Raw genomic sequence first — 25018 nt, 5'->3', positions numbered from 1 at the left:
CCCAAACAAGCAACTTAAATTCTCAGGATTTCTGATATTACTAAAGTTTCAGAGCCACTGACATAGAAGAAGAGGACAATTATGAACAAGTATACTAGTGAAATAAATGATTGCTGATGATGATCAATGGTAGGACAGATCTAAGCAGGTGGCATTACAGAATCAGGGTGCAGAGAGGAAGATAGGCCAACAGGATTATCTCCCCTGCCCCTCCAAGGAACTAGTCCCTCTCCCTTTGTCCCATTTCCTCCTCCTTGTTAAGAACTACATACTGGTAGCATGCCATATAAAAGTAATCAGAACCTTGGAAAATTACCTGTGGAGGATAAACTTCTGCCTCTCAGTGTCTTGCCAAAAGCTAGGTAATACTTCTCTCTCCTGTGTTTGAATCCAATGAGTAGAGACATGTGACAACCTGTGTGCCTTTCAGAGCTGTGACTAAAACACCTGACACGACAAGCTAAAAAGAGGAAGAATTTATTTTGACTTGTAGATTTAGAGGGTTCAGTCCGTGTTGCCTGGTTTTGCATGCTTAGGCAGAGCATCATGGCAGTAGGACTTTGTAACAGAGGGAGGTTGTTCACCTCATGATGAACAGGAAGTAGAGGGCCGGAAGGGCTGGGAGCCAAGTATAACCATTAAAAGCATGCCCTAGTCATCTACTTCCTGTAGTTAGTTAAGTTCCACTTCCTAAGGTTTCCAAAACCCCCTGAAATAGGACTGTCAGCATATGAGCCCACGGGAGATATTTCATATTTGAAACAAGCCCTAAGGACTTCCAACGTGGGAGGAGCTAGAAGTCTCCACTCCACCACCCTGAGTAAAAAATTACCACCTTCCTTGGTTGTACTCATGGCCCAATTGTGACATCTCCAATTCTGAAACCTCCATAACTTGTTTGCTATCCGTCTCCCGCTCAAGGAAGCAGATGTTGAACCTGAGGTCTCGGTGTGATCGCAGCCCACTCATCTGGCAGTGGCAGCTGTACAGAATGAATACTGAAAAGCCTACAAGGTGTTAAAAAAAAAAAACAACTTTCATGGTTCGTGTCTTCTCAGTGAGAGACAATGGCTATATTAGTCCCTGGATTATGCTGTGTTATGGCAGAAAAACAACCAGTGGATGTTTTAGCTTTGGGAAAGAGGAAGAGAGACAGTGAATGAAATCAGGCCAGGAGTTGCTTTTCATTTGGACCTAATGGATATTTATAAAGTCTCTCACTAAGGGGATATAGCACATAGATGTCCAATTCACAGTGCAAGAGTAGTGGAAATAAACACTAGACCCAAGAGAGTATGGTGTGTCCAACTCCCCTCCCTGTCTCTGCCATTCAAGCCCAGGATCACCTACCAGATCCTCAGGGAAAACGTCTACTCTCCATCCGCGTGGTACGTGCCTTTTGTCATCACTGTGGGCTCCATATTGCTTCTGGGTCTCCTAGTGACTCTGATCATCTTGTTGACCAAAGCCATCTACAGATACTGCCCCTGCAAAGCTGGGAAGGACAAGAAATCTCTGTAAGTTGCTGGTGGGCTGGGCCCCTGCCCAGGATTTCTGGGCAGAGCAGTGTGCCTGGAATATAGGAAGAAAGAACTGGAAGGGAGGAATACCAGCTGCCCTTGGTCCCAGGACCTTGCCCTGGATAAAGACGTATTTGTAGAATACTGACAGGAAAGGATCGCATAAAAGAAACATAAAGGGAATTAAGATTTTGGTGTCAGTGACTCCGTTGGGCTTTTGTATGACTATTGGCAGGGAAGCAGGGTAAACCCAGGCCAACCTTCTCTCTATCCTGCTCTCATCTGCACATGTATATGATTCTTATGGTGAAAGCCTACCTGGTGTCCTTGCCTGGCTAAAGCAAGGTAGTGGCATACCATGACCACAATATGAATTGTCTCCAAATTCTCCCAGAGTTTCAGAGTGCTCAGCAGCTCTCGCAGACATAGAATGATGAGCTAAACTTGAGTTTTAGAATTAGACAAGACATGTGTTCAGTTCTCGGCTCTGTTATTTTCTTTGGTTTGGGGCAAGTGAGAATCTCTGTAAACTTCAATTTCCTCGTTTGTAAGACTAATCAATTTAACAAGCCAACATACGAAAGGAAAGTAAAAGCACTTGGCACCATTCCTGATATTTTAAGTTTCTGCTGCATTATTTTTCATAGCTAAGATCTAGTGGGATTAAAATTCAAGATTTCAAGTTTAATTCTATGCCCAGGTAACTTGGGTTGTGGACACCTATGAATTCCAAGATTCCCCAATGGCAAAAAAAAAAAAGAGTGATAAATTCATGCATGTTTTAAAGGTATTCGAAGACTAGCTGTTAACTAGTCAGTCATTTTAAATCTATGGATGAAAGACTTCATTAGCAGAAGAATGTGCATTGCAGTTTGCCATATTTATTGAAGAGGTTTGTTGCCAATGGCAACCTTGACTTCAAGGTAAGAAAACAGTGAGCATTTGCTGAAATTATAAAAGACATTTTGTTTGGACTCTGCTCACAAAGTGACTTCTGAAAATCTGATCATGAAGGAGAGAGGCATAATCTTGTAAGGATGGAAAGGGTGGCTGAGCCCTGCAATGGGATTTGGGTAGAAGATCTTGGAGGACATAGAACAATCTGAAAGACACATGTGCATGACTCATGACTCAAGTGCAACTTATGGCTGAATGTTAAATAGGCACCTTGAACCTGGTTGTTTCTATTTTAAATATTGTTTTCAGCATGGGCAACTTAGGAAAAATAGCTAGAAATTCAGTCTCAGACCTGGCTTCTCTGAAAGCTAGTAAGTTAGTTATATAGCCAATATTTGTCAAAAAGTGAAGGATCAGGGACTAGGAAAGAGTAAAGGAAGGGAAGACACTGTACAAAAGGAAATATACTCATGTAATTATAATCCTTCTGGCTGAGAGCTAGTGGCTCATGCCTGGAATCCTATTGACTCAAGAGGCTGAGGTCTGAGGATTGTGGTTCAAAGCCAGCCCGGGCAGGAAAAATCCATGAGAGTCTGTCTTCCAATTATCCACCAGAAAAAGACTCTGTCTTCCAATTATCCACCAGAAAACTGTAAGTAGAGCTGTGGCTTAAAGTGGTAGAGAGCTAGCCTTGAGCGGAAGAGCTCAGGGACAACACCCAGTCCTGAGTTCAAGCCCCATAACCAACAACAACAACATCACCTGTTGTAATCTTTACATCACCTTTATAATAACATTAAGGTAAATAATCAAATTTTTTAAAGGAAGAGATCAAATTATAGTCATAGAATATTAGAAATGAAGGCTATCACATGAAGGATTTAAGTCCAGTTCATCCTGGTACAGGAAACCAAGTTGAACTGTCAACCCTTGAAACTGCTCTGCCATGAGCCGAGCCCTTTAGTCTACTTTACCGGGGAGACAAATGGGGGTGAGAATCATCAGGCAGTGTGACTGAGCTAGTCATTCCCTTACCAGAGACACCATCATCCCTGGATGATGGTGTAAGACAATAGTTTCAAATGTGTCAACTTCCCTGCACCTCCCAGTCCAGTAACAGAGCTGCAGGGGTGTTAACCAAACTGCTCCCTGGCCCTTTCAAGCCAGCCTCAAAATCCCAAGGGACAAAGTTACCCAAAGGATCTCATGTTATGATGTATGCTCCTATACAGAATACTTTCAGATTAATTAATTCATGTGTCTCCTTTTCCCTCTGTCTATAGGGCAAAGAAAGAAGGTATGTACAGTGCCTTTTCTCATGGTTGTTTGTTGGGTTTTTATTGCTGTGTTGTACTGAGTATAAACAGCTCTAATTCGGAACCAATCAGGGCACAAGCATGTCTTGGTGAGTGCTTAGATGCATCACTGTGGTTAGGGTAAAGCAGAGGGCAGAGGTTGCATGGAAGGGCTGGGTACATGATGGCTTTGGTACCTTCTGCCCACTCTCCTACGTCCTGCCTGCTTTCTACCAGAGGCAGCTCCAATCAGCTCAGCTTAGTCAGCTTATGTATGTTTGGGGTCTTTTTCCCTTTATTGACTACTGAAGTTTGAACTCAGTATCTTGGGCTTGTTCAGCTTACATTCTACAACTTGAATCATACCTCCAGCCTGACTTTTTGCTGGTTATTTTGGAGATAGAGTCTTGAAGACTTTTTGTCCAACTGGCCTCAAGATGTGATCCTCCCAATCTCAGCCTCCTGAATAGCTAGGATTACAGGCGTAAACCACTGATGCCTAGTGTATGTGTGATTTTCTTGTGAGAAAATGGAAAGCTGTCACTTGCCATGTAGACAGAAAAATTCTTTGCTTTTTCTGTAAGAGTGAGTTCACAGCCTGTTTGGGGGAAATGCCACAGTGGAGGTAGAATTTTCAGGATCATTTAGTGCCCAAGCAGCTGCCTGTTCACTTCTGCCTGTTTTCTTCCCTGCAGAAATGAAGAACATGAGGAGTGAGATGGCGGTGGTGAGTGTGTGGGGACTGTAGTAACCTGGCTGGGGCTGCGGGGGCACTTCCGGCCCCCCTCAAGGCTCAGGGGGCTGTTTATTATTCAGGGAGGTGCGTGCACTTGGCCTAGAGCCCAGCCTACCATGCGATGAGCTCCTGATAGAATTCCTTCCCTCCACTGAACATGTCTGTGACTGTATTTGCAGAAGCACCAGGTTTCATAAATATTGAGTAGTGGTGTTGATTATGTGCACCAGCTCTCCAGCAGAGTGTATTGGGGGAGTAGAGTTTATCCACCAGAACCGGCGCTTCAGCTCTCAATGGGATTTAATCTTTCTTTACTCTTCCACAACCTTGCAGAGAAGCCATAGAGAAAGAGCTCTGCTTGGGGCTGAGCTTGGCTCTATGGCTTAGCCGAAATGACCTTGGGGATTGCTGGACCTCTGGGAGATTTTGATTCCTTGTGTGTGTGTGTGTGTGTGTGTGTGTGTGTGTGTGTGTGTGTGTGTGTGTGTGTGTGTGTGTGTGTGTGTGTGTGTGTGAACTGAGGGGGAAAGGCACCTGCCCTGAGGTAACAGGTGGGGAAATATTTGGGAAATGAGGTGTGGCACCAGATGCAAAGCTCAGAAGATAGCTGGAGAGTTCTGGCTCCACCTCACCTTCTTTTCTTTCTTTTACCAAGCCTGATGAACTCACTAGGAAGTGACTCCCCCATACCCCCAGCTCTTCCCTGCTCCCCATAACAGAACTTTGCTCTACTCCAGGACATACTCAGTAACTATGTGCAGTAAAGACATTGATGCCAGGCACTGAGCTCCTCCTTTAAGCTGGTCACCTTAGTGCTTCTTCTATGTTCTGTTTGGAAGAAGCAATCGTTAGTCCTCAGAGATTCATTCTGAGAGAAGTCCTCTTGGGTATGACACTCAGAGATAGCCTTAGAACATGCAATATTGATCTATTAAATAAATAAAATCCTTGTGACTGCAAAAGGTGTTACTGCTTAGATGACCCCAGTTAAACTCCACACGTCCTTCTCAGCCACCCACTAAGGACCTTGGCATCAGCTGGGTACAGTAGCTCACATCTGTCATCCCAGCTAACTTGGGAGGTAAAGATGAGGAAGATTAAGGTTTGAGACCAGCTCTCCACAGGGTGAGTAGTTAGCAAGACCCCTTCTCATCAATGCACCAAGCTTGGTAGTGCAGGCTGTAATTGCTGCTATACAGAAAGCACAAGTACGGAGGATGGTGGTATAAGCCCAGCCCCAGGTGCCTCTCTGCCAGAAAAAAGTGAGACCCTATCTGAACAATAACAAGCATTAAAAAGGGGGCTAGGGGTGTGGGGCTCAAGTGGTAGACTGCAAATACAAAATCCTGAGTTCAAACCCCAGAACTACTAAAAATAAAAATAATAAAAATCCCTGATCTCGGGGCTTTAAAGAGAATAATGTGAGGGAAGGGGGTGTCCATGGGGCTCAGGACAGAACACCCCATAAAGGTCAGGACCTGGAGGAGAGCCCAGAGCCCAGAGGTGGTACTGCATGGATTAGGCGAGGGCAGGCAGCGGCAGGAATGCCAGAGCTGGTATGGGAGCTCCGGGGTCTGCTTTACAACTCTGCCTGCCAGTGACCTTACCAAGGCAGGGCAGGCCATTGCTTAGGGGTCAATTACTCAGGGTGAGGTGGGGGTGGGGTGGGAGGGGGCTTTCTTAACCCCCAGTCTGGGTTCATTGTCTTACCTGTACCTCACAGTACCCACCATCTCCTGTCACAGCTTCATGACTCCACACAGTAGCCCTGTGTGTCAGAGGAAAGCATTGTGTAGACAATCACTCCCCACCCCGTTCACCTTGGTGTACCCCCCCATCCCCCTCTACCCCGCCCTGGCACCTGGCATTGAACAAATCCTGTTGAGAAGCTTCGGGAAGGACCTCAGGCTGTGGGAATGGGGAGTCTGGCCTGGGGTGGGGCTACTGCAGCACTGTGTTTGAAGGGGTCTCTCTTCTCCTTAGGAGATGGTCAAGACAAGCACTGTCTTCGATGGAGAAGCCGTAGACCCAGGTAAGGCCAGGGCAGTAGCACCCACAGCAAGGCCCAGGCCGGGCTCCTGCTGTTCACTCTGTTGTTGCATTTGACCATGTTGCCTGTGGTACAGGGCTGTCCCTTCTGGGGCTAAAATACAACTTGAGATGAGCTCTGGGCACAGCCGGCATGCTGATGTGCAGGCTAAGCTCCTGGGTGGTGCCTGCCAGGCCTTCCACCTGCAGCCTCTCCTAAGGACCTTACTTTCTTCTTGCCTTCTGGTCCATTTACAAACTGGGAAGTGGTGAATCTGAGAACCATATATATATATTTTAACTGATCCTTGTACTTCCTGGGATATCCCCCCCCCACTTCCCGAGGAACGCTCCTAGGGCCATCCTATCAGGAGTAGGAGCAATGGCAAGTTTGGCTGCTATTTTTTCTTAGGTCAGGGCCAAGAATTTCTTCTTGGTCAGCACAGTGAACATAAGGTAAAGTTGGCCTCCAGAGTTCTCATTACCCCCCTGAAATCAGCTCCAAATTGAGCTCCTTCACACACATCCCTCTGCTTACAAAGGCTCAATTATAGACACGAATAAAGGGAAGGAAACCAAATTCAGAGGCAAGTGTGCTGGCTCCCTGCCACCCTCATAAGCAAACGGCTCTGGTCGGAGACGGAGGATGGCTCCTCTCCAGTGAGAAGCTGCTGCTGTTGGAATTAAATTTCCCTCTATTATTAGGTACTTGTTACCATAATGCGCCCACATTAGCATAAGTGCTGGTGGGATCCTGAGCCGAGAGGCCGCCTCATTCCTTCTGGAAGAGGCAGGAGCCTGGGCCTTGGCCCTCAAACCCTGACTCCCAAAGCAAAAACCAGGGAAGACCTTGGTGGGTTTTTGTGTGTTTGAGAGAAGAAAAAAAAAAGGAAGACATGAGCCAACTGGTTTAATGTGAACAAACACAACAATTAATGTCTGCTGGCTCTGACACAATAAAAAGGCTTTCCCTCCCCTCCTCTCCAGCCAGGCCAGATCTGTGTGTCTGTGTGGGCAAATCTCTGCCAAACTAACATAAATAAAAATCAAAGGCTTTCCCTCTTTACTTGTGAATTCCTTCTTATAGTAGGGATTCGAGGATCTTTTTTAAAACAAGAGAAATCAGAACCAAATGGGTAACCCCAGTAAAGATCAAACTTAATCCGGGCAATGGCCACAGGAGATCAAGATTTTCATCCTGAACGCATCTCATATGTGAGATACCCTTAAGCAACCCCTGGCTCCACCCCTTAATTTTTGTCATCATAGATGTGTGCCAGGTGCTGCCTCCGTGGCCTGGGCTGCACAGCTTGGGACAGGCAGGCTGGGGAAAAGATTCTGCTGCACAGAAGAGACGCACACTGCCTTCCAGAACACTGTGGCCTTCCCTGGCCATCAGAACAGAGAGGGGTGGGGGTGGGGGAGGAGGTGAAGCAAGGCAGACTTGTTTGAATTCTTTGATTTAGATGTTTGCTGTATTCCTTCCACCATCCTCTTCTAGTGACTGGGGGAATATATGAATTCAACTCCAAGACCGGAGCCAGAAAATGGAGAGATGCGCTTACCCAAATGCCAAACTGGACAGAGCCTAGCCCCTGGGGAACGGCCACCGGCCCACGAAGAACGACTGCTGGGGAAGGGCCTGGCCCACAAAGGAGAACCCATGATGAAGGAGATAGGCAGAGGGGCAAAGCACAGAGAGAGGATACTGGACCAGCTTTCTGAAGTGAAGATGGAAAGCTGGGCACCCCAAAGAATAGAAACAGCCCTTGTAAGCAGGACAAACCCAAGCCACACAAAGGAACATAAATGGCATATAGTAGCCAGGCCCACCATGCAGGCCAGAGAAGGGCTTGTGTCCCCAGGGTGCTGCATCCTAGATTCCAGAAGGGCGGGTGTGGGTGTGGCTCAGGCTGCAGGGGCTCAGCCACCCATCGAACCAAATGAATGTTTGCTCAAGATGTACCAAAAACTAGAAAATGGTCTGATCACATTGTTTGCTTCTTTCTTTCTTTCCCTCCCTCCCTCCCTCTCATCTTCCCTCCCTCTCATCTTCCCTCCCTCCCTCCCTCCCTCCTTCCCTCCCTCCCTTCCTTCCTTCCTTCCTTCCTTCCTTCCTTCCTTCCTTCCTTCCTTCCTTCCTTCCTTCTTTCCTTCCTTCCTTCCATCCTTTCTTCTTTCTTTCCTTCCTTTCTCTCTATCTCTTGTTTCCTTCTTTCCCTTTTTTCTTTTTGGTGTCCATACTGAGGCTTGAACTCAGGGCTAGGGCACTGTCCTTTAGCTTTTTTTGCTCAAGGCTGGCACTCTACCACTTGAGTCACAGCTCCATTTCCAGCATTTTTTTTTCAGTGATTAGAGATAAGAGTCTCATGGACATCCCTTTTTGGGCTGGCTTTGAACTGCAGTCCTCAGATCTTAGCTTCCTGAGTCAAGAGGATTACAGGCTTAAGGCCTGTAGTTTACCTTTTTCTGAGATAGCACAGGAGAAATTTCTCTTCAGGTGTAGGTCAGCAAAGGGCATTAATTTTGGCTGTGTTCCTTCTTTGCACTGGCCATTGGGAAGCTCTCTTCAGCCCACCTTATAACCACTATCAAAGATTTACTTTCACATCTGGGTTCAACCAATATTCCCATTCGTATTTGAATCTCCCTCAGATTTCCCTTATAAATAAACTCAACACCACACACCTCTGTGAGTCACCTCAAATCTTTTTCAAAGCATGGGGTTAAAAAAAATGGATGAGTAAATTAGGAGTTGTCCAGCTGGGAAGAAAAAGACACACTACACACCTTCTTTTATTTCATGTGTTACTGAAGCAAAACTTACATTTGATAAGGAAAATAGATCTAAGGTGTTCAAGTCTGTAGGTTGCCTTTCTGCCTCTGCGAGACCACTAATCTTTATCATCTTAGATTACTTTTGCCTTTTTTGAATTTCTTACCTCATCGTGGAGGTGGTCAGTTTTCCTCAATGCCTTAGGCCCTCTATACCACAATCTATCCATTCTGCACACTCATCTTTTCACTAGTGTGCCTTGCAGCACTTAGAGCTTTCTTGTACTTCTTTTCTCCCCTGGAACATGGACACTCATTGCTTCGAGGAAGACTGCTGGAGCATGGCTGACTATTTCCAAAGACTTTCAAGATGGTGACTGCAACTTATACTCAGCATCCAAGATGGAGAGTTCTGGTCCTTTGGGACTGTCAGTCCTTTTGCATTAGCCATTCTGGTTAAATGAGCTGACACACCACCACCCTCACAACTTTCTGCCAGGCCCCTTTCCACTTCAACTGGAGGTTCCACAAGACTCTGAGTGGAAGGCCATGGGAAGTTCTACCCTGCCCTGGTAGGGTAGATACCCTGGTATCATGGTGGGATCCAACTGAAACTTTCCAATGTGGGCCTAGCACAACCCCGTGAGCCAGCTTCTATCCTACTCTCTAGTTGTGGGGGGCCTAGCCCCTGACCCACAAGAAAGGACCAGGTGGGATCCCCCTTCCTGCGGGGGAGACCAGTAACACCCCTTCTCTGCCCACCGCCCCCCTCCCCAGTCTCATAGTGGCCTGGGGCAGTCTCGGCTGGTTCACCCCACAAATGAAGACCCCTGGGGAGCCCCGGAGTTTACCAAGTCAGTGTGACTTCTCCCAAAAGAGACATTTGTGAAAGGCCCTGGCCTGGCCTAGACTGGGCAGGATTTATTAACAAGGGCTGGTTGCAGGAAACTCCCTTCCAGGGTTTAAATTTTGGCAGAAGCAGGCTGAGCTCTTTCCTGGTGAGGGGTAAAGTGGGTGACGTGGTTGATTACCATTTAAGACTTTGCAGGTCCATTGGGGCCCTGATTGAAATGACTTCCTCAGAAACGCTCAGCTTCTTTCTGTGCAAGTAAAATGAGGCTCTGTGAAGGCTGACGGGAGCTTTAATAACTGTTCATGGTCCTTTCGGATGATTAGGAAAGCGCTGAGCTTTTTCCTGCCTTTTCCTGTGAGTATGGCACTGGCGCTGAATGGCCAGCAGGAGAGACCAGGAGGGACTTCCCTAGGGGCGGGCTCTGGTGAGCATCCTCCTTGGTGATGACAGCAGCTGAGGGTCTTCCAGGCCCCCTATGGGGTGGGCCCAGAGAGACGTGAGGAATGGGGCAACAGGCCTTGAAAACAGCACTCTTCCACCCCAACCTGTGTGTGTGCCTATTTGGCAATCTACTGAAAGGAAATCAGAAGACAGGTTCAAGACAGAGATGATAAAAGAAGAAAAGAGAAAGAGTTATCTGGATGAAATGAAGCTAGCAACCAGGGTAGAGCTGGTGTTTTCCCACATTTCTTCTCAGGCCTTAATGATGTATGAGCTGTTTGTAGCCAGTGTTCACATTCCTTAATCTGATGCATTACATCAGGGGAAGCTGGATGCTGGTAACTCATCCTAGCTACTCAGGAGACAAAGATCTGAGGATCACCTTTTGAAAGCCAGCTCGGACGGGAAAGTCTGTGAGACTCTTATCTTCAAGTAGCCACCAAAAAAGCCAGAAGTGGAGCTGTGGTTCAAATGGTAGAGCTCCAGCATTGAAAGAAGAAGCTCAGGGACAGAACCCGGGCACTGAGTTCAAGTCCCAATACTGGCACACATACGAAAAAAGACAGACAGACAGACAGACAGATATGCCTGTATATGAATATGTTAATGGTGGTAAATGACCTTGAGAAAAGTAAACAGAGGCAGGGGTGAGAGAGGGGGAGATGGTCACTTTAAATAGGACCACTGGGGGGGCGGTGTGAGAGTCAACAGTGGAAATGAGAAGGAGCCTTGCAGATTCCCGGGCAGCGCCTTCTGGGCAGAGAGCACCAGGACAAGAGCACCTGGAGGAGCAGTGAAGAGGAGAGAGGCTAAAAGAGCTGCCTACAGGGAGGGTGAGCGGGGCAGTTGTGTGTGTCTGTGTGAATGGCGTGCTGGGGATGTGTGGTACTCAGCATGTGCATGGGAAGGCGGCCACACACAATGTAGGCATCAGGCCATTGCCATGAAGCTTTTACTCTGAGTGTGGTGAGGAGCCATTACAAGCTTTTGAGCAGAGGAGTGACAGCACTTGGTGTTCTGAAGCATCTCTGATTGGTCATGTGAGACCGCAAGAAAGATATCGGTGAGGTAGCTTGTTGGGTGAATACAGATGGGACATGGTAGTGGCTGGGGCCAGCAGTAAAGGTGGGGATGATGGAAACCTTGTACCTCCCACTCCTTTGAAGTAAGGTCTCAGAGAAGACAGACATTTCCTTATTCCAGCCACAGACAATAGTTCTGCAGCAGGGTTTAGATACTTACTCAGAAGAAATGTCCAGCTGCTATTGGTGAAGAGAACTTCCTGCTAAGATTTCCAACAATGCTCCTAAAGAACCATGCGAAAGGTCTGAACAATACCTTTCTGGTTAAATGCCTTCTACCAGGAGACCTGAGCTACAGGAAACTCCTCTGACTTTTGCCTGTGATCTTTCAGCACCTAAGATCTTTGGAAATGTGTGTTTGAGGAGACAAAGAGAGAGGCGTGTATCCTGGAAAACTAGAGCCTTATGTTTAGAGACATTTGGAGACACTCCCTCCTTACCATGGTGCATCGTACTGTTTCCATGGGGACAAATCAGAATGATAGGTCCTGGTTTGGAGTTTGGAAAATGTCCCTGGAAGTCTTGAGATCAAGGCAAGGCGTGCTCGCGAGCCTTTGCTTCTTTCTGTGTGATGTCTGCAGGGTGAGGCTGGACGGAGCATGGCATGAGCGCCCTGCCGCCCTCGTGCTGAGCCCCGCATATGGCAGAAGGCTTTGCTTTTTTGCAGAACAGCCCGTGGCTGCCGCGTCTCCTCCAGAATCTGCGCAGCTGAGGGAGAAAAGCTGGTTAATGTGATTTACAGTTGGAGCTCATGAGAGCCTCACTCCCGCCCTGCCCATTTCATTTGTTCAGCCACAGACAGCATGCTCCAGCTGGCATGATAAAGGTCTTTTTTTCCTAAATAAGAGTTTTTATTATGATTTAATCTGCAGGCCATAGAACTCAGTGGGTTTTCATATACCACAGAGTTGTACAAGCGTCACCACAACATAATTCCTCAAGTATTTTCATCACCCCAAATAAACCTCACAGCCACAAATAGTCATTCTCTGACCCAGATACTGGCACCTGCTAACATCTATTTTCTGGCCCTATGGATTTACCAATTCTAGACATTTCATATAAAGAGAAACCATATAGTATTTGTTCTTTAGTGTCTTGTTTATTTCATTTAGCATAATGTTTTCAAGATACATCCACATTGTACATGCATCAGTACTTGATCCCTTTTTAGAGCTGCATAATAGTTCATTGCCCAGATATACCACATTTTGTTTATCCATTTTTGGTTGATGGATATTGATTTGGATTGTTTCCATCTTTTAGCTATTATGAATAATCCTGCAATGAATAAAGCTTTGACAGGTGCACAAACAAGTCCTTGTGTGGAAATATGTTTTCTTCTCTCTTGGGTACACCTAGGAATGGGGTTACTGGGTCTCAAGGTACATGAGAAGTTGCCAGACTATTTCCCACACTGGCTGAATCCTCCTACATTCCCACTAGCAGTGCATGAAGGTCTCATAAGCTTTATCTTACAGACACATCAGTCGACACCCACTCAGGTTGTAGGGTGGAGCATTCAATCCTTCCCAGATCCCATGCACTTGGTTTGAGGGCACTGGGCATGGTTGGAATATCATTATATCCTACTGAGATCCACTGTGACAGCTTTCCTTACACCTGAGCAATCTACAAATAGGTCTCTGTAAATCTCTGCCTAACTTGAGTTGGGCCCTCTCTTCACATGATCAATAGTCTTCCACAGATACTACACAGTATCCTGAAACTTGAGGATGATCTCCATTTACACATGAGAAAAATGAAGGTTGGAGAGATGAGAACACATACCCTAGGATCAGCCAAGAAGTCAACCTGAACATGTCTCCTCTTTGTTTATGTGGGAAGGACTTAGCAATGGCCTTGGTTTGTATTCTGATGGGAAAAGATGTCAGATGTTTGGACCCCTCCCCCCCCTCCACTCCCACCACTGGATCGCTGAATGAATACTTGCTGCCCTGACAGTTCCTGGGCTTCTCATAGCTGTTGAAATCAAGCCTTTTGGGCAAGCAATGTACTCTAAGAGCATGTGCAAAACTTACATCGGGTGTTTGAAATAGCCACTGGCCTCCCACAGTCCCACCAAGCCCAGAACACTGCTTTGAGCAGTGTGAAGTACAAAGCATCTTCCTTTCTCTATCTGTCGCTCAACAGAGGAAGTCTCATCTCAGCTGTGAGGATTCAAGCATCTCCCAGGGCCACGCAGGTAGTCACATTGGACCCTTTCCGCAAGGCTGATGGGGCTGCAGTTACTCATCTTGGCCAGCAGGGGCACTGTGCTGTGGTCACTTAACTCCTGTGAATGGTCCAGAGGGAGAAAAGACCAGCTCTGCCTTCTTTCTACCTTGCCCGGCCTTTCCAGCATGTTTGGCCTCAACGTCTGCACAGAGCTGCTGCAGGGAAGCCAAGGTCAGGCTTGGGGCTTGTGGCATGACGCCCCCCAAAAAACCACAGGAGCAGTGTGGTAGCTGAAAACCAGCCAGTGACATACCAAACCTTTTGGGGAAGTGAAAGGCCAGCTCCACCCACAAGTGGCCTATTCCCGGAAGGCTCTAGGACAGCTTTCGTGGCAGTTTGCCAAACAAGCTCTGGCTATTGGCCAAGCCAGCTCCCAGCCTGGCTCTGAACAAGTTCCTCACTACTGACATAAGTAGAAAGGCTGTGGTGTTTGGCATCTCCGAAGAGACCCCTGAATTTTGTTTCCTGGCATGTCCCTTGCCCCAGGTTCAGGAGAATGAAGTCACAAATTCTATAGCTTTGTTTAGCTGCATGTCAGTGTGCCTGTGTGAGTGTCCCTGTAAGTAGTCATTAAAACCACTTTATGTTTATCCAGAGCCTGCTAAGTACCAGGCCACCTGGGGTCCTCCACATTCATTTGGGTATCTAATGGAGGCATCTGTGAGCATTAGCTCATTCACATAGGAAGAATTGAGGTTCCAACAGGGCAAGAGACCTGCCAAAGGTCTCACAGCTAGTAGGTACAGTCAAAGGTAGGATCTGAAAGCCAGTCTGACTTCTAATCTCCTCCATGTATGCCTAGGGCAGGGTCTGAAAAGCCCGGTGAGAGACAGCTTCTCCTGCCAGCCCCCCTCCCCCAATGCTGCCTTCTCTTCTCCCTGCTTTGGGGTTAGAAGCAGAAGGGAAGAGAAGGAGGAACTTATGAGCTAGTTTATTTAGGAGCAGCTAGGACCTTGTAACTCATAAGGACTGAAGGAAGGTTCTGGAATAGGAACTCTGGCACTGAGAAGCTCATTGGTGTCAGTGGGCACCCAGAGAAAGAGATTAAAAAGAGAGAGGGAGGGAGGGAGGGAAAGGGAAACGGAGGGAGAAAGAGTGAGGGAGAAAGGAGGAGGAGGAAGGGAGAGAGTGGGGAGAGAGGAAGGGGGGAAGAGAGGAAGGGAGGGAGAGAGGGAGAAAAAGAGCTGGGGGTTGGCTTAGTCTGAAATCTCCTGCAGGGGAGACCCCTGCCTAGTGGGAGAAGAGGGCTGGCAGGAGCAAGCAACGACCTTCATTCTGTCAAACAGAGCCAACAAAGGGCAGTCGAATCACAGGATTTCTCAAGAAATAAAAATTCCTAGCACACCCCTGGGGCCTCGGGAGAGAAACTGACAACGTGTTGATTGAAAACAGGCCGAGCTGATGGCACTCACAGCGGCAGGCCCGGCTCTCACAGGCTCACAGCGACACCTAGTGGTCTTCTGGGACCCCTGCCGCCCCCACGGAAATGGTGACGCTAATAAGGGGGGGGGGGGGGGGGAGTAATAGGTTCCAGAACAGACCTTTCTTTCCTCCTTTCCCTGGTTGTTAGAGCCGGCATTCTGCAGATGCATCTCCCTTCCCCCTTCATGGAACAGACTAGAGTTGTGTGTGACCAATTGACTGCACCATGGAGATTTTTCTGAAGCAGTTGTTACTTCCTCTAACTTTATTCCTTTCCTTGATTAAATATAACTAAAAGTATTTAGTGATCTCTTTAGATGACTTTTACACAAATGAGTTTGCCAGCAAGAGACATTTTTTGTTGGATTATGTGTTCAGACTTCACTTCTATAGTAGGTCAGATTCTATAGTAGGTCAGATTCTATAGTGATCAGTAAAATTGCTTCACTCAAGTGCAAGGCCTTGAGTTCAAACCCCAGTACCACTAACAAATGAAAGCTGCATATGCTAATGTGTTGAGATTCTTAGCTGCCTTTCTACCCATCACTCTAACTCACTGAAGCATCTGAAGTTCTGTAGAGGAAGAGCATGTACTGTGTAGTTGACACTCCAAAATCATTTATTCACAGAAAGCTCTTGGCTCCTGTTAGAGCAGTAAGTAGCCACAGGAGGAGTCAGAGAATTCAGTGCCCAGAAAATGCTGCTAGAGTATTGTAGACTGTGAAGGGAGTTTGTCAGACTAGGAAGACCTTTATCAGGAGTTAATTCCCTTAACAACTCAATTTGGTTGATGGAGAGGAGACAGTTTGTGGTGAAATAGTTGACAGAATTCTGCAATAGGCCTGCTAAGTATTTATGGGTTGACACTCTTAAGATGGAACTTTTATCTTGAAGAAATCATGAGCTTTTAAGTGAGCCTATCTTGTTGAGAAGGAAACTACTATTCCCCAGCTAAATTCCATTCAAAATATGTTGGTCAGGTTGTTGTGTTAACTGGGTTCCTTTTGTTGTAAATAGAGATATGAAGACTTAAGGCCACATGTGAAAATAAAAAGTCTTGGCTCTTATATCAGGCCCATTGTCTCCATGATCTTGAAGAAAAGATTCTGTGGACACAAAGGGAGAAGTAAAACCGCAAAGATTTATTGAAGACAGAGAAAAGCAGAGCTCCTGCTAGACAGGAGGTGTCTGAAGGGAAGACACCACCTAGAGTGTGTTGTGTAGGGATTAATATGTTGTCTGTGGGAGAGAGTTATGTGACTGTCAAGATCATTGGCCAGAACAGTGCTCAGATCCAACCAGAGGCTCCATGAAACCTGCACAAACTCTTCATGTGTCATTTAGCCCCTCTGACTGTTCTGGTGTATACCTCTGTGGTCCAATCAGTCCTCTCTTTATGTGTAAGTCTTCCAGGGACAATGGACCATGATATGATGCCCAGGGGCCCACCTGGCAGACTGACTACTCAAGGCCATTGTGAAGGATGCAGAACTTCTCTGGGATGAAGGCCTTAGCCCTGATTGCCTTAGCCAGGTGCTTTTCTGTTCATCTCTGGGATCCGGAAGAGACACGAAGCCAGCTTATCTGAGACACAGCATAATGGGTACAGTTGTTATGGGTGCTTATAGCTCAGCATCATTTGGGAAATGTACTATTGCTGGAGTTGAGATAGGTGTTACCCAAAGGTTTGTGCATCAAGGCTTGGTTCCCGGGATGGCACCACTGAGAGGTGGTGGAACCATTAGCAAGTAGGGCCTAAAGGGAAGTCTTTAGGTCATTGGAGGTGTGACACCCAGGCTCTTCTTTGTCTTTATTGCTTCCTGACCAGGAGGTGAGCAATTGCCTCTGCCATGTGCTCCTCCCCATTGCCATCAGGCGTACCCACTAGAAAACCCTAAAATGGATGTTCTCAGTCTTGTACTGGATCCTTCACGTAAGCCAGGATAACTTATCTTTATAAATTACAACTTATCTTTAGCTTATCTCAGGTATTTCATTATAATGACAAAAACAAACAAACAAACAACCCTGACTAACCCAGCCATGCTGAGTACTCCCTCACTAGATGAAGGTCAAAACAAAGTAACTATGCTAGTGAAAACTGAGGGAGTGCTTGGGCATGGGGATTTCATCCTGGTGGTGGGGTTGGACATGCCAGAGGAACGTGAACTCTGTGGTGCATCAGGAACAGACATGCACAGTAGCATGCACCAAAGACAGTGAATCAAACCTCTGGCCAGACAAGTAGGAAGCTGTGTATAGTTCATAACTACAGAGCCCCAATTTTTCTTTTGCTCTGAACCAATAGAGACTGACCCACTAACAGGCTTTTAATACGTTTTTCTGTTTGAACAAAATCGAGTAAGCCTTGTTAATAGATAAGAACCTTAATTGATAAATCCATCATGAAAGTCTAGTTAGGCCTCGTAGTGATTGAGCTTAGAAAGTAATTTAAGGGATGGGTATGTAGCTCAGTGGTAAAGCACTTACTTAGCCTGCACAAAGCCCTGATTTTGATCCTCAGCACTGCTGAAAAAGAGAGGAAGGAAGGAAGAGGGAAGGAAGGAGGAAAGTAGGGAGGGAGGGAGGAAAGGAGAGAAGGAAGATTGTGATTCAAATTAGCTGGAAGAGGTTAAAGTCAGTTCAAGGTTCCTTGTTCCACAGAGGATGTATTTGGGGCTAAGGCTATGATAACTACCTGTTTATCTCTTAGATAAGCAATAACTATTTTTCACTGTTAGGTTCTGTGTTCTAGTGGGGCTGACATCATGCCCCGGATGGAGAACTAGGCATATGACCCAAATCTAGCCAATCAGAATCATACTTTTTCCCAGCTCTAGTGATTGGTTCAAGGATGGATGCATGTCTTACAGTAGACCAATGAGAATCTCCCCTAAGACTTGTGCTATAGATCTAAGAAATTACTCTTTCTGTACAGAGACTACTACGCTGGAAGGGAGAAAGCATAAAGCCTGCCAATTAAAAATAACACCAAATGGAGGAAAACCAAGTCAGAGAGAAATACTAATGTGATTTTTTTTACTTGAGATCTTTTTAAATATATTTTTTATTGTATAGATGCTGTACAGAGGGGTTACATGAGTAAGGTAATGAGTACATTTCCTATTGAGCATTGTTACCCCTTCCTTGGTTTTTCTCCTACCATCCCTTCCCTCCTCACCTCCCCAACTCCTCCCCCTGTCCCAAGTTGTAAAGTTTATTTTCAAATAGTGTCTTGTACATCTCCTAATGTGATGTTGAATGCTTGTATCCAGTCACAACTAAAGTTAGTTCTATCCTTCGATTTTTGTATGTCGCATCAAATTCCTTTGTAAGTTCATTTGAACTAAATTTCTCTTATATGAAACCAGAAGGTCTTGCCTTAACACCATGGCATACTAGATTTTTTTTTTGCAATATTTTAAAGGGATTAAATTATATCCCTACTTAGAACATTCACTTGGCTACTCTTCCAGCTCATGTCTTGTTTTAAGGTAAACGGTTATGGTTCTGTTGTGTTTGAACATGGCCTGTCCCCTCTGAAATTCATGTTCAATTTGATTGACTTTAGGGCAGTGTTGGGAGATTGGATCTTCTGGGAGATGTTTGGGTCAGAGAGACAGAGACCTCATGAATGAACTGATCATCGACTTATAGGAATGCTTTGACTGTTGGGGGGAGGGGGTTGGCTCCTTTTTCTCTCCTCTGTATGTGTCCACTTGCCTTCTGATTTTGGCCATCGGTTGTAGCACTACGAGGCCTTTACCAGAAGCCAGGAGAATCCTAGCACCCTATTTTGAACTTTCCACCCTCCAGAACCTCTTTCCTTTGTAAATGATCCAGCCTCAGTAGTCCTACAAGAGAACATGAACTAAAATAGGCCTCGACTGTGCTTTGTCCTGTTTTCATCAGGTCTCACACCTCCTGGAAAGCCCACATGGACACACTCTTCTCCCTGTGTTCTACCTCTTCTCTCCAACGCACATGCTGGGTATTCTCCCAGACCACATGAAGCACCCCTTTCAACATTCTGCCTGACAACCGTTGTTGTAACAATATATATCCTCAGCTACAACAACAGGTACATTTTCCACCTGGAGCCCAATGTGCTATCACCTGTGCAAAGGATGCTGCCAGCCAGTGTGCAGGAGAACTTGGCTTCAGAACCACTGGCCCTCCAGCTCTTTCATCAATATGACTCACCTTCTGTCTCCCCTTACCTCTTTCCAGTGTATCCTTATGATTCTTTCCTGCTACCAGTTGGCTTCTTTTCTCTTTATTTCTAAAATCAGTTTCCTGAGAGGGAAAGATAACTTGATCTAGTCATTAAGACTCATGCTCAGGTAGGCAGAGTTGGTTGAGCTGGGCCAATTACCAACCTGTTTCTGGATGGGAGGTCCTGGCCAGGCATCTACGCTGTCTGTCCATAAGTGGCCAGGAGAGGTGCTAGTCCCATGGCAAAACCACAATGAACTCTGGGTGAGAAAAAGATTGGGGACTTCCTTTCTGGCTATAACTGGGGCAGTGTCTTAACAAGAAGGTGGGTATGATCAATGTGTTTGGTATATTATCCTGTCCTGGAAATAACAGAATAAACTCTCGATTTTAAGGATGACAGGGAATGTAGTAAGCATCAAGGATTGGCATCACCTTCAATGCTTCTCTTCCTGTGTCACACATGTTGGCTGTCTCTGTGAAGGTGATCAATTTTTATCTTCCCAGAGGCCAAAGGGCAAGAGCTAAATATTCCGTTAAGCACTCTTTTTCCTGACTCCAAGCAGAGCATGCACCTGCAGCCTTCATGGTAGGAATGAGAGAAAGGTCTTTAATGGACATCAGGCAAACAAATGACAATTGAGCATCCTCAGCTTCTCTCCCCAAGCCAAACAAGGGCACATTTGCCCTACAAGTGCCCCTGCAACTGTGCACTGCACCCTAGCTTGTTTCTAGTTATTCTCTAACATTGCACTTGTCCAGTAAGGTGACTCCAGGACCTCCTGCCTCAAATGACAGTGCTTTCAAAGGAACCAGGAGGCTCCCCCTGTGAACTCTGTTAAGCTCTACCATTAACCCACTGTGTGATCTATTAGTAGACTGAAAGACAGGAAAAGACCTTCTGTATTAAAAAGATAAACTCCTAACCACCATAACAGACAGTAAAGGAATCAGTGAGGATGAATTGTGTCTGAAGTCCCCTTTGCCTGGTGTGAATGTCCTCATTGGGCCTAGGGTTAACCTGAAGCAGATATAACTGAATTCTGCCAAGACCCAGAATATTATCTCTAATGTTGGACTCCTTTTTGCACACACACACACACACACACACACACACACACACACACACACACACACACATGCATGTGCACACACACATACACTTTTGTATAGGGCATTGAACTAAGGGCCTCAAGCTTGAAAGCCACATCTCTAGTCTTTTTTGCTTTTAATTTGTTTTTCAGATAAAATCTCACCCTTTTGCCCTGGCTAATCTCAGATCATGACCCTGCTGTCTCTACCTCACAAGTAGCAGGAATTGATTATAGGCATGGGCACACCCAGCTTCTTTTTGTATCTTCAGATTCCTAGAATCCTAGAGTTTTAATTTCCCTAACCTTGGCAGTTAGTTTTTTTGTTTTTTTTGCAGAGTTTTAGGGTCATTGTTTGGGCTTTATTTATTTAACCTACCAGGTTTCAGAGATTTTTTAAAATTTTTTCCCCACTAAATGGGTGTCTCAAATAAACAAAAAGGTCTCTACGTCTAGGTGAATGACACCAGGTGACTGGTTCCCATCCAGAGAAGACGTGGCTTAGTGGTTAGGGGTGCAGACTTGCATATACTTGGGCTCAAATACTGTGAACCTTGACTAATGGAATATCTTTGAATCTATTTCTCTCATGTAAAGTGAGGATGACGATGACAATAGGAGGAGGCTGCAATGCTTGGTAAGAAATGTACGCATTATCCTGCCCATGTAATTGTAACTCTTCTGTACAGTATGTTCACAAATAAAATAAAATTAAATTAAAAAAAATAGTCCCGGAGTGGTACATGTACCCTTCATGAATGCTTATACATGGGAAAACTCAGGAAAGAGTTGATGTTTTGCTCTGGCAAGCAAGGGTTTCCCAGGTAAGTCTTAGGCATTTCCACAGAGGCCTCCTGACGACTGTCTGCACTTGGGAGCCCTTCCTGGTGACAAGGAACATGGATGGCCAGGGAAAGCAAGGCTTTCCTCTAGCTCTGTTCCTCTTGCCTCTAAGAACCTCAGGCCAAACATCATTGGCTTCAAAGAAGATGGCCAAGACAGCGGCAACTTGGAATGTACAGGCACAGACTTGGGCCATTCATCAACTCAAGCTGTGTGGATCACTGATGGGCAGAGATGAGTCACCCCTCTTCTGAGCAGAGTTTTCTGTTAAGAGTGTGTTGCTGCTTGGTGACACGTGGTGCCTCTGCCCATTCTGTGACTCCACAGTCACTGGACCTGAGAGGATGGCCCCAAGTCCTGGCTCAGGAGAACTAATCTGGGCCCAGCCAGGCTTTTGGTAAATCAATGCCCTAAGAAGCTATCAAATCCATTAAGACTGATATCTGGGAGGTGACAGAGCAGGCAGACCCAGGCTTGCAGGCTCCTTGTCACTCGTTCACTGTGAGCTGCTCCGCATTGTGCTTTACAGTGTGCCAGGGGTCCATAGCCCTCCTCTCATTTAATCCTTGAAATAAAGCGCTGTAGGTTGGGCTCAGTTGAAACGGAGAAAACTCCCCGTGGAGCTTTAAAACTATAAAGATCTTTGCTGTCATCTGCTTCGCCTGCTTGCCTGCTTGTTATCTAGGCGAGGAAAAGAAGGCCGGAGAGCACTAGGTCACCGCACTAATTAGAAGCAGCACCAGTACCAGGATCTGGAAGCTTCACCCTCCCTGCCTCTTTTGTCCTGTTTGCTGCAGGGGTGCAAGCAAGCTTTCCTGGAGAGACAAGCAAGTGGAGGGCCCAGGAGGCAGACTATCTTGCTAGGTAGGTACCTTAGCATGAATCCCTATTATCTGTGTGGTTTGGGAACAGTGCTCGGTTCCAGGAAAGAAGACACAGCCAAGCAGGATGACTGTATCAGTTTTCTGTTGCCCTAAGAGCCTTTCTGTTGCCCTAAGAGTCTCTATGAGTCCCCTATGGGGAATCTTCCTCAGATGAGAACTCTTTAACCCCTTCAATCCCTTGGCTTGTCTGCTTTTCCTCAGAATCTGCCAAAGTGCTGGACCTTGGCTAGAGTGAACTTGAAAACCTTGCCTCTGGTTTTAGTCCATTAGGAAGGTGGAGTAGGAGCCATGATCTTCTGTGGGATTGGTTGGTGTGGGGCTTGAGGTCAGGGTCTGCCTCTCCCTTGACCTTAGCCGAATGCTTGGCAGGTGTTCCCTAAGGGAGGGGACACTGCAGGAAGAGGCGGGTCTGGAAGGAGGCAGGTGGCCTTCCAGCGCTCTCTTCCAGACATCCATCTAGGTGGCTGTACCTGGAGTATTCTTTGGGGGTTCTTTTAGGTGGGTGGGTACGGCTCAGAGGTACGTTTTAGGAAACATTTACCTGCATAGTTGCCCAGAAACACATCTGCTCAACTTCGCTGTAAACAGCATCTTTGCTGAATTATTAGGCATCCATTAAGTTCACAATCAAGTTAGCATGCAGAATGGCAGAAGGGAGGGGTTGCAGCACCTGAAGGAATTAGAGAGGCATTGAAAATGTATAAAGATCTGCAGTCCAGATGTTTGTTTCACCTAAATAAAATCAGTAGAATAAGATAATAAATCAACCAGAACAGAACACTGCAACAAAAAACCCTGACATCTGGAAGGAAAAAATTGGTGTCTGTCCAGTTTGCTTTTCTGGCATTAGTAGTCTTCACTAGTCCGATGGCAGGTGCCATACAGCCCCTGGATCCCAGCTCACTGGAGTGGGACAGTCATGATGAAGGTAATTAACACATACATAACAGACCCCCTCAAAGTCTTGAGCACCTTGGAGAACTTGGACACAGATGATCAGGGACAATTGGCTTGCTGCTCTGAAAGCGATGTCAGAGACAGAACTCACTGCCTGAGGGGCACTCAGCCATCCCAGGTTGGCATGGCACATGGCATCTGAGAGAGCCCTGTGAGGTCTCTGCATTGCCCAGACCGTGGGGCAGCTAGGTAGCAGACCCCCTCCCAAGCAGAGACTGCTCCACAGTTCCATTTCCTGTGTGGAGAGTTTTTGTCCCTGTCTCCCACTCTCGGGGCTGTCCAAGGAGTTCACAGCATCCTAGGCAATGCACATGTACCGCCTCTGTGTGTAGCCAAGCAGCCTAGTGTCACTCTGGACTGGAGGCGGGGGAGCCCTCCACTGGAACCCAGACCCACACTGCAAGCCCAGCTCACCCAACCCTGAGAATGAAGGTGGAAGAGGAAACACAGGCTCACTTATTTCTTGCTTGCTTCTGTTGTTTTGAATCCCGCCCATAAACCAATGTCTATTCCTTAACCTATACCCTCTAATAGTATAGAATTTCCTCAAAGCTGGCAGGAAACCTAAAGTGGGCCAACTTGAATCAGAGGTTCTTCTGGATACCACCAGTCCTGGCTCAATGACTGACTGTGACTAGTAGTATACTGTGAATGCAGCCATCAAACCCAGAGGTAGGGATTATGTAGAAGCTGTGGGCCAAAGGAAAGTGTTTTGTAGAAGACTTCTGCCCAGAATGGGGCCAGAACTGCTCTGTCAGTGTCCAAAAAACAGTCCTCATTTTCTCCTATTGACATCCAAGCCATCCCTGCATACCTCAAGCCTCAGCCCATCGCTGCCTGCATTATACTACTTGGGACGGATCATTTTCTGCCTTGCTGGAATGCTGTTCTTTATCTTCGGACGCCAGTGGCATCGGAAGATACAGTGTCACATCAAGTGAGCTCTTCCAAACATTTGCATGTAATTCGTACAGTGGGGAAAAGAAGCATCTTTGCCATTTGACAATGAGGAACCAGGCCTTCATGAAATATGGTTAAGTTGAAGTCAGGTGGTGTAGTTAGGAGAACACGTTAAGATGTTGCTTGTGGGGTTTCTTTCAGTTCAGCATAGCACAGTTGTACTCAGAGCCTTTGCTTCTGCAATCCTGATCTCTGGAATTTGGACTTTCACTCAACACAAGTTTGCCGGACATCTGCTACCATACCAGACATCTGATTTTTACAAAATGCTGGGTGAACATTAAGTCAAGAGCAGTAAAGGGTGCAGAGATTGAAGGCCTGGACCATCTTCCTCTTTCATTGTACCATAGCCACCAACATCACTGTGAGGATGTCTGACTAGAAGCCCATAGGGGACTAGGGTGGGGAGAAAAAGTTGAAACGAGATAACTCAGAAGGACTGGAGGTACAACACCATCTCCATCAATATTCATCAAAGAAGTGCCGCTCAACTTTTGGACCAAGATCTACTATAAGAAATACATGGTAGCTGGCCACTGGTGGCTCATACCTGTAACCCTAGCTACTTAAATAGGCTGAAATCCAAGGACCCCCATTTGAAGTCAGCCCAAGCAGGAAAGTCAATGAGACTCTTATCTCCAATTATAACAAAAAGATGGAAAATAGAGCTGTGGTTCAAGAGGTTGAGCACCAGCCTTGAGTGAAAATGCTAAAGGATAGCACCCAGGCCCTGAGTTCAAGTCCCAATACTGGCACAAAGGAAGAAAGAAATATGTCTTAT

At 46.3% G+C, this 25018-nt stretch overlaps 1 protein-coding gene across 1 annotated transcript in view; it reads left to right on the top strand.

Annotated features, from left to right (window-relative positions):
* Positions 1-9338, top strand: part of Cdhr3 (cadherin related family member 3) — a 61796-nt gene extending 52458 nt beyond the window's left edge. Inside the window, exons 15-19 of the mRNA XM_069996253.1 lie at positions 1336-1517; positions 3701-3714; positions 4408-4439; positions 6432-6480; positions 7978-9338. Of these exons, the coding sequence (XP_069852354.1) occupies positions 1336-1517; positions 3701-3714; positions 4408-4439; positions 6432-6480; positions 7978-8201 (501 nt within the window). The 3' untranslated portion in view covers positions 8202-9338. The remainder of the gene's footprint in view (positions 1-1335; positions 1518-3700; positions 3715-4407; positions 4440-6431; positions 6481-7977) is intronic.
* Positions 9339-25018: the final 15680 nt, after the last annotated feature.

Source organism: Dipodomys merriami, unplaced genomic scaffold (genome assembly GCF_024711535.1).
Source record: "Dipodomys merriami isolate MVZ:Mamm:240054 unplaced genomic scaffold, mDipMer1.0.p SCAF_5, whole genome shotgun sequence".
Lineage (NCBI taxonomy): Eukaryota > Metazoa > Chordata > Mammalia > Rodentia > Heteromyidae > Dipodomys > Dipodomys merriami.
Note: the sequence above shows the minus strand (reverse complement) of the source record. Positions and strands in the feature narration are given on the sequence as shown.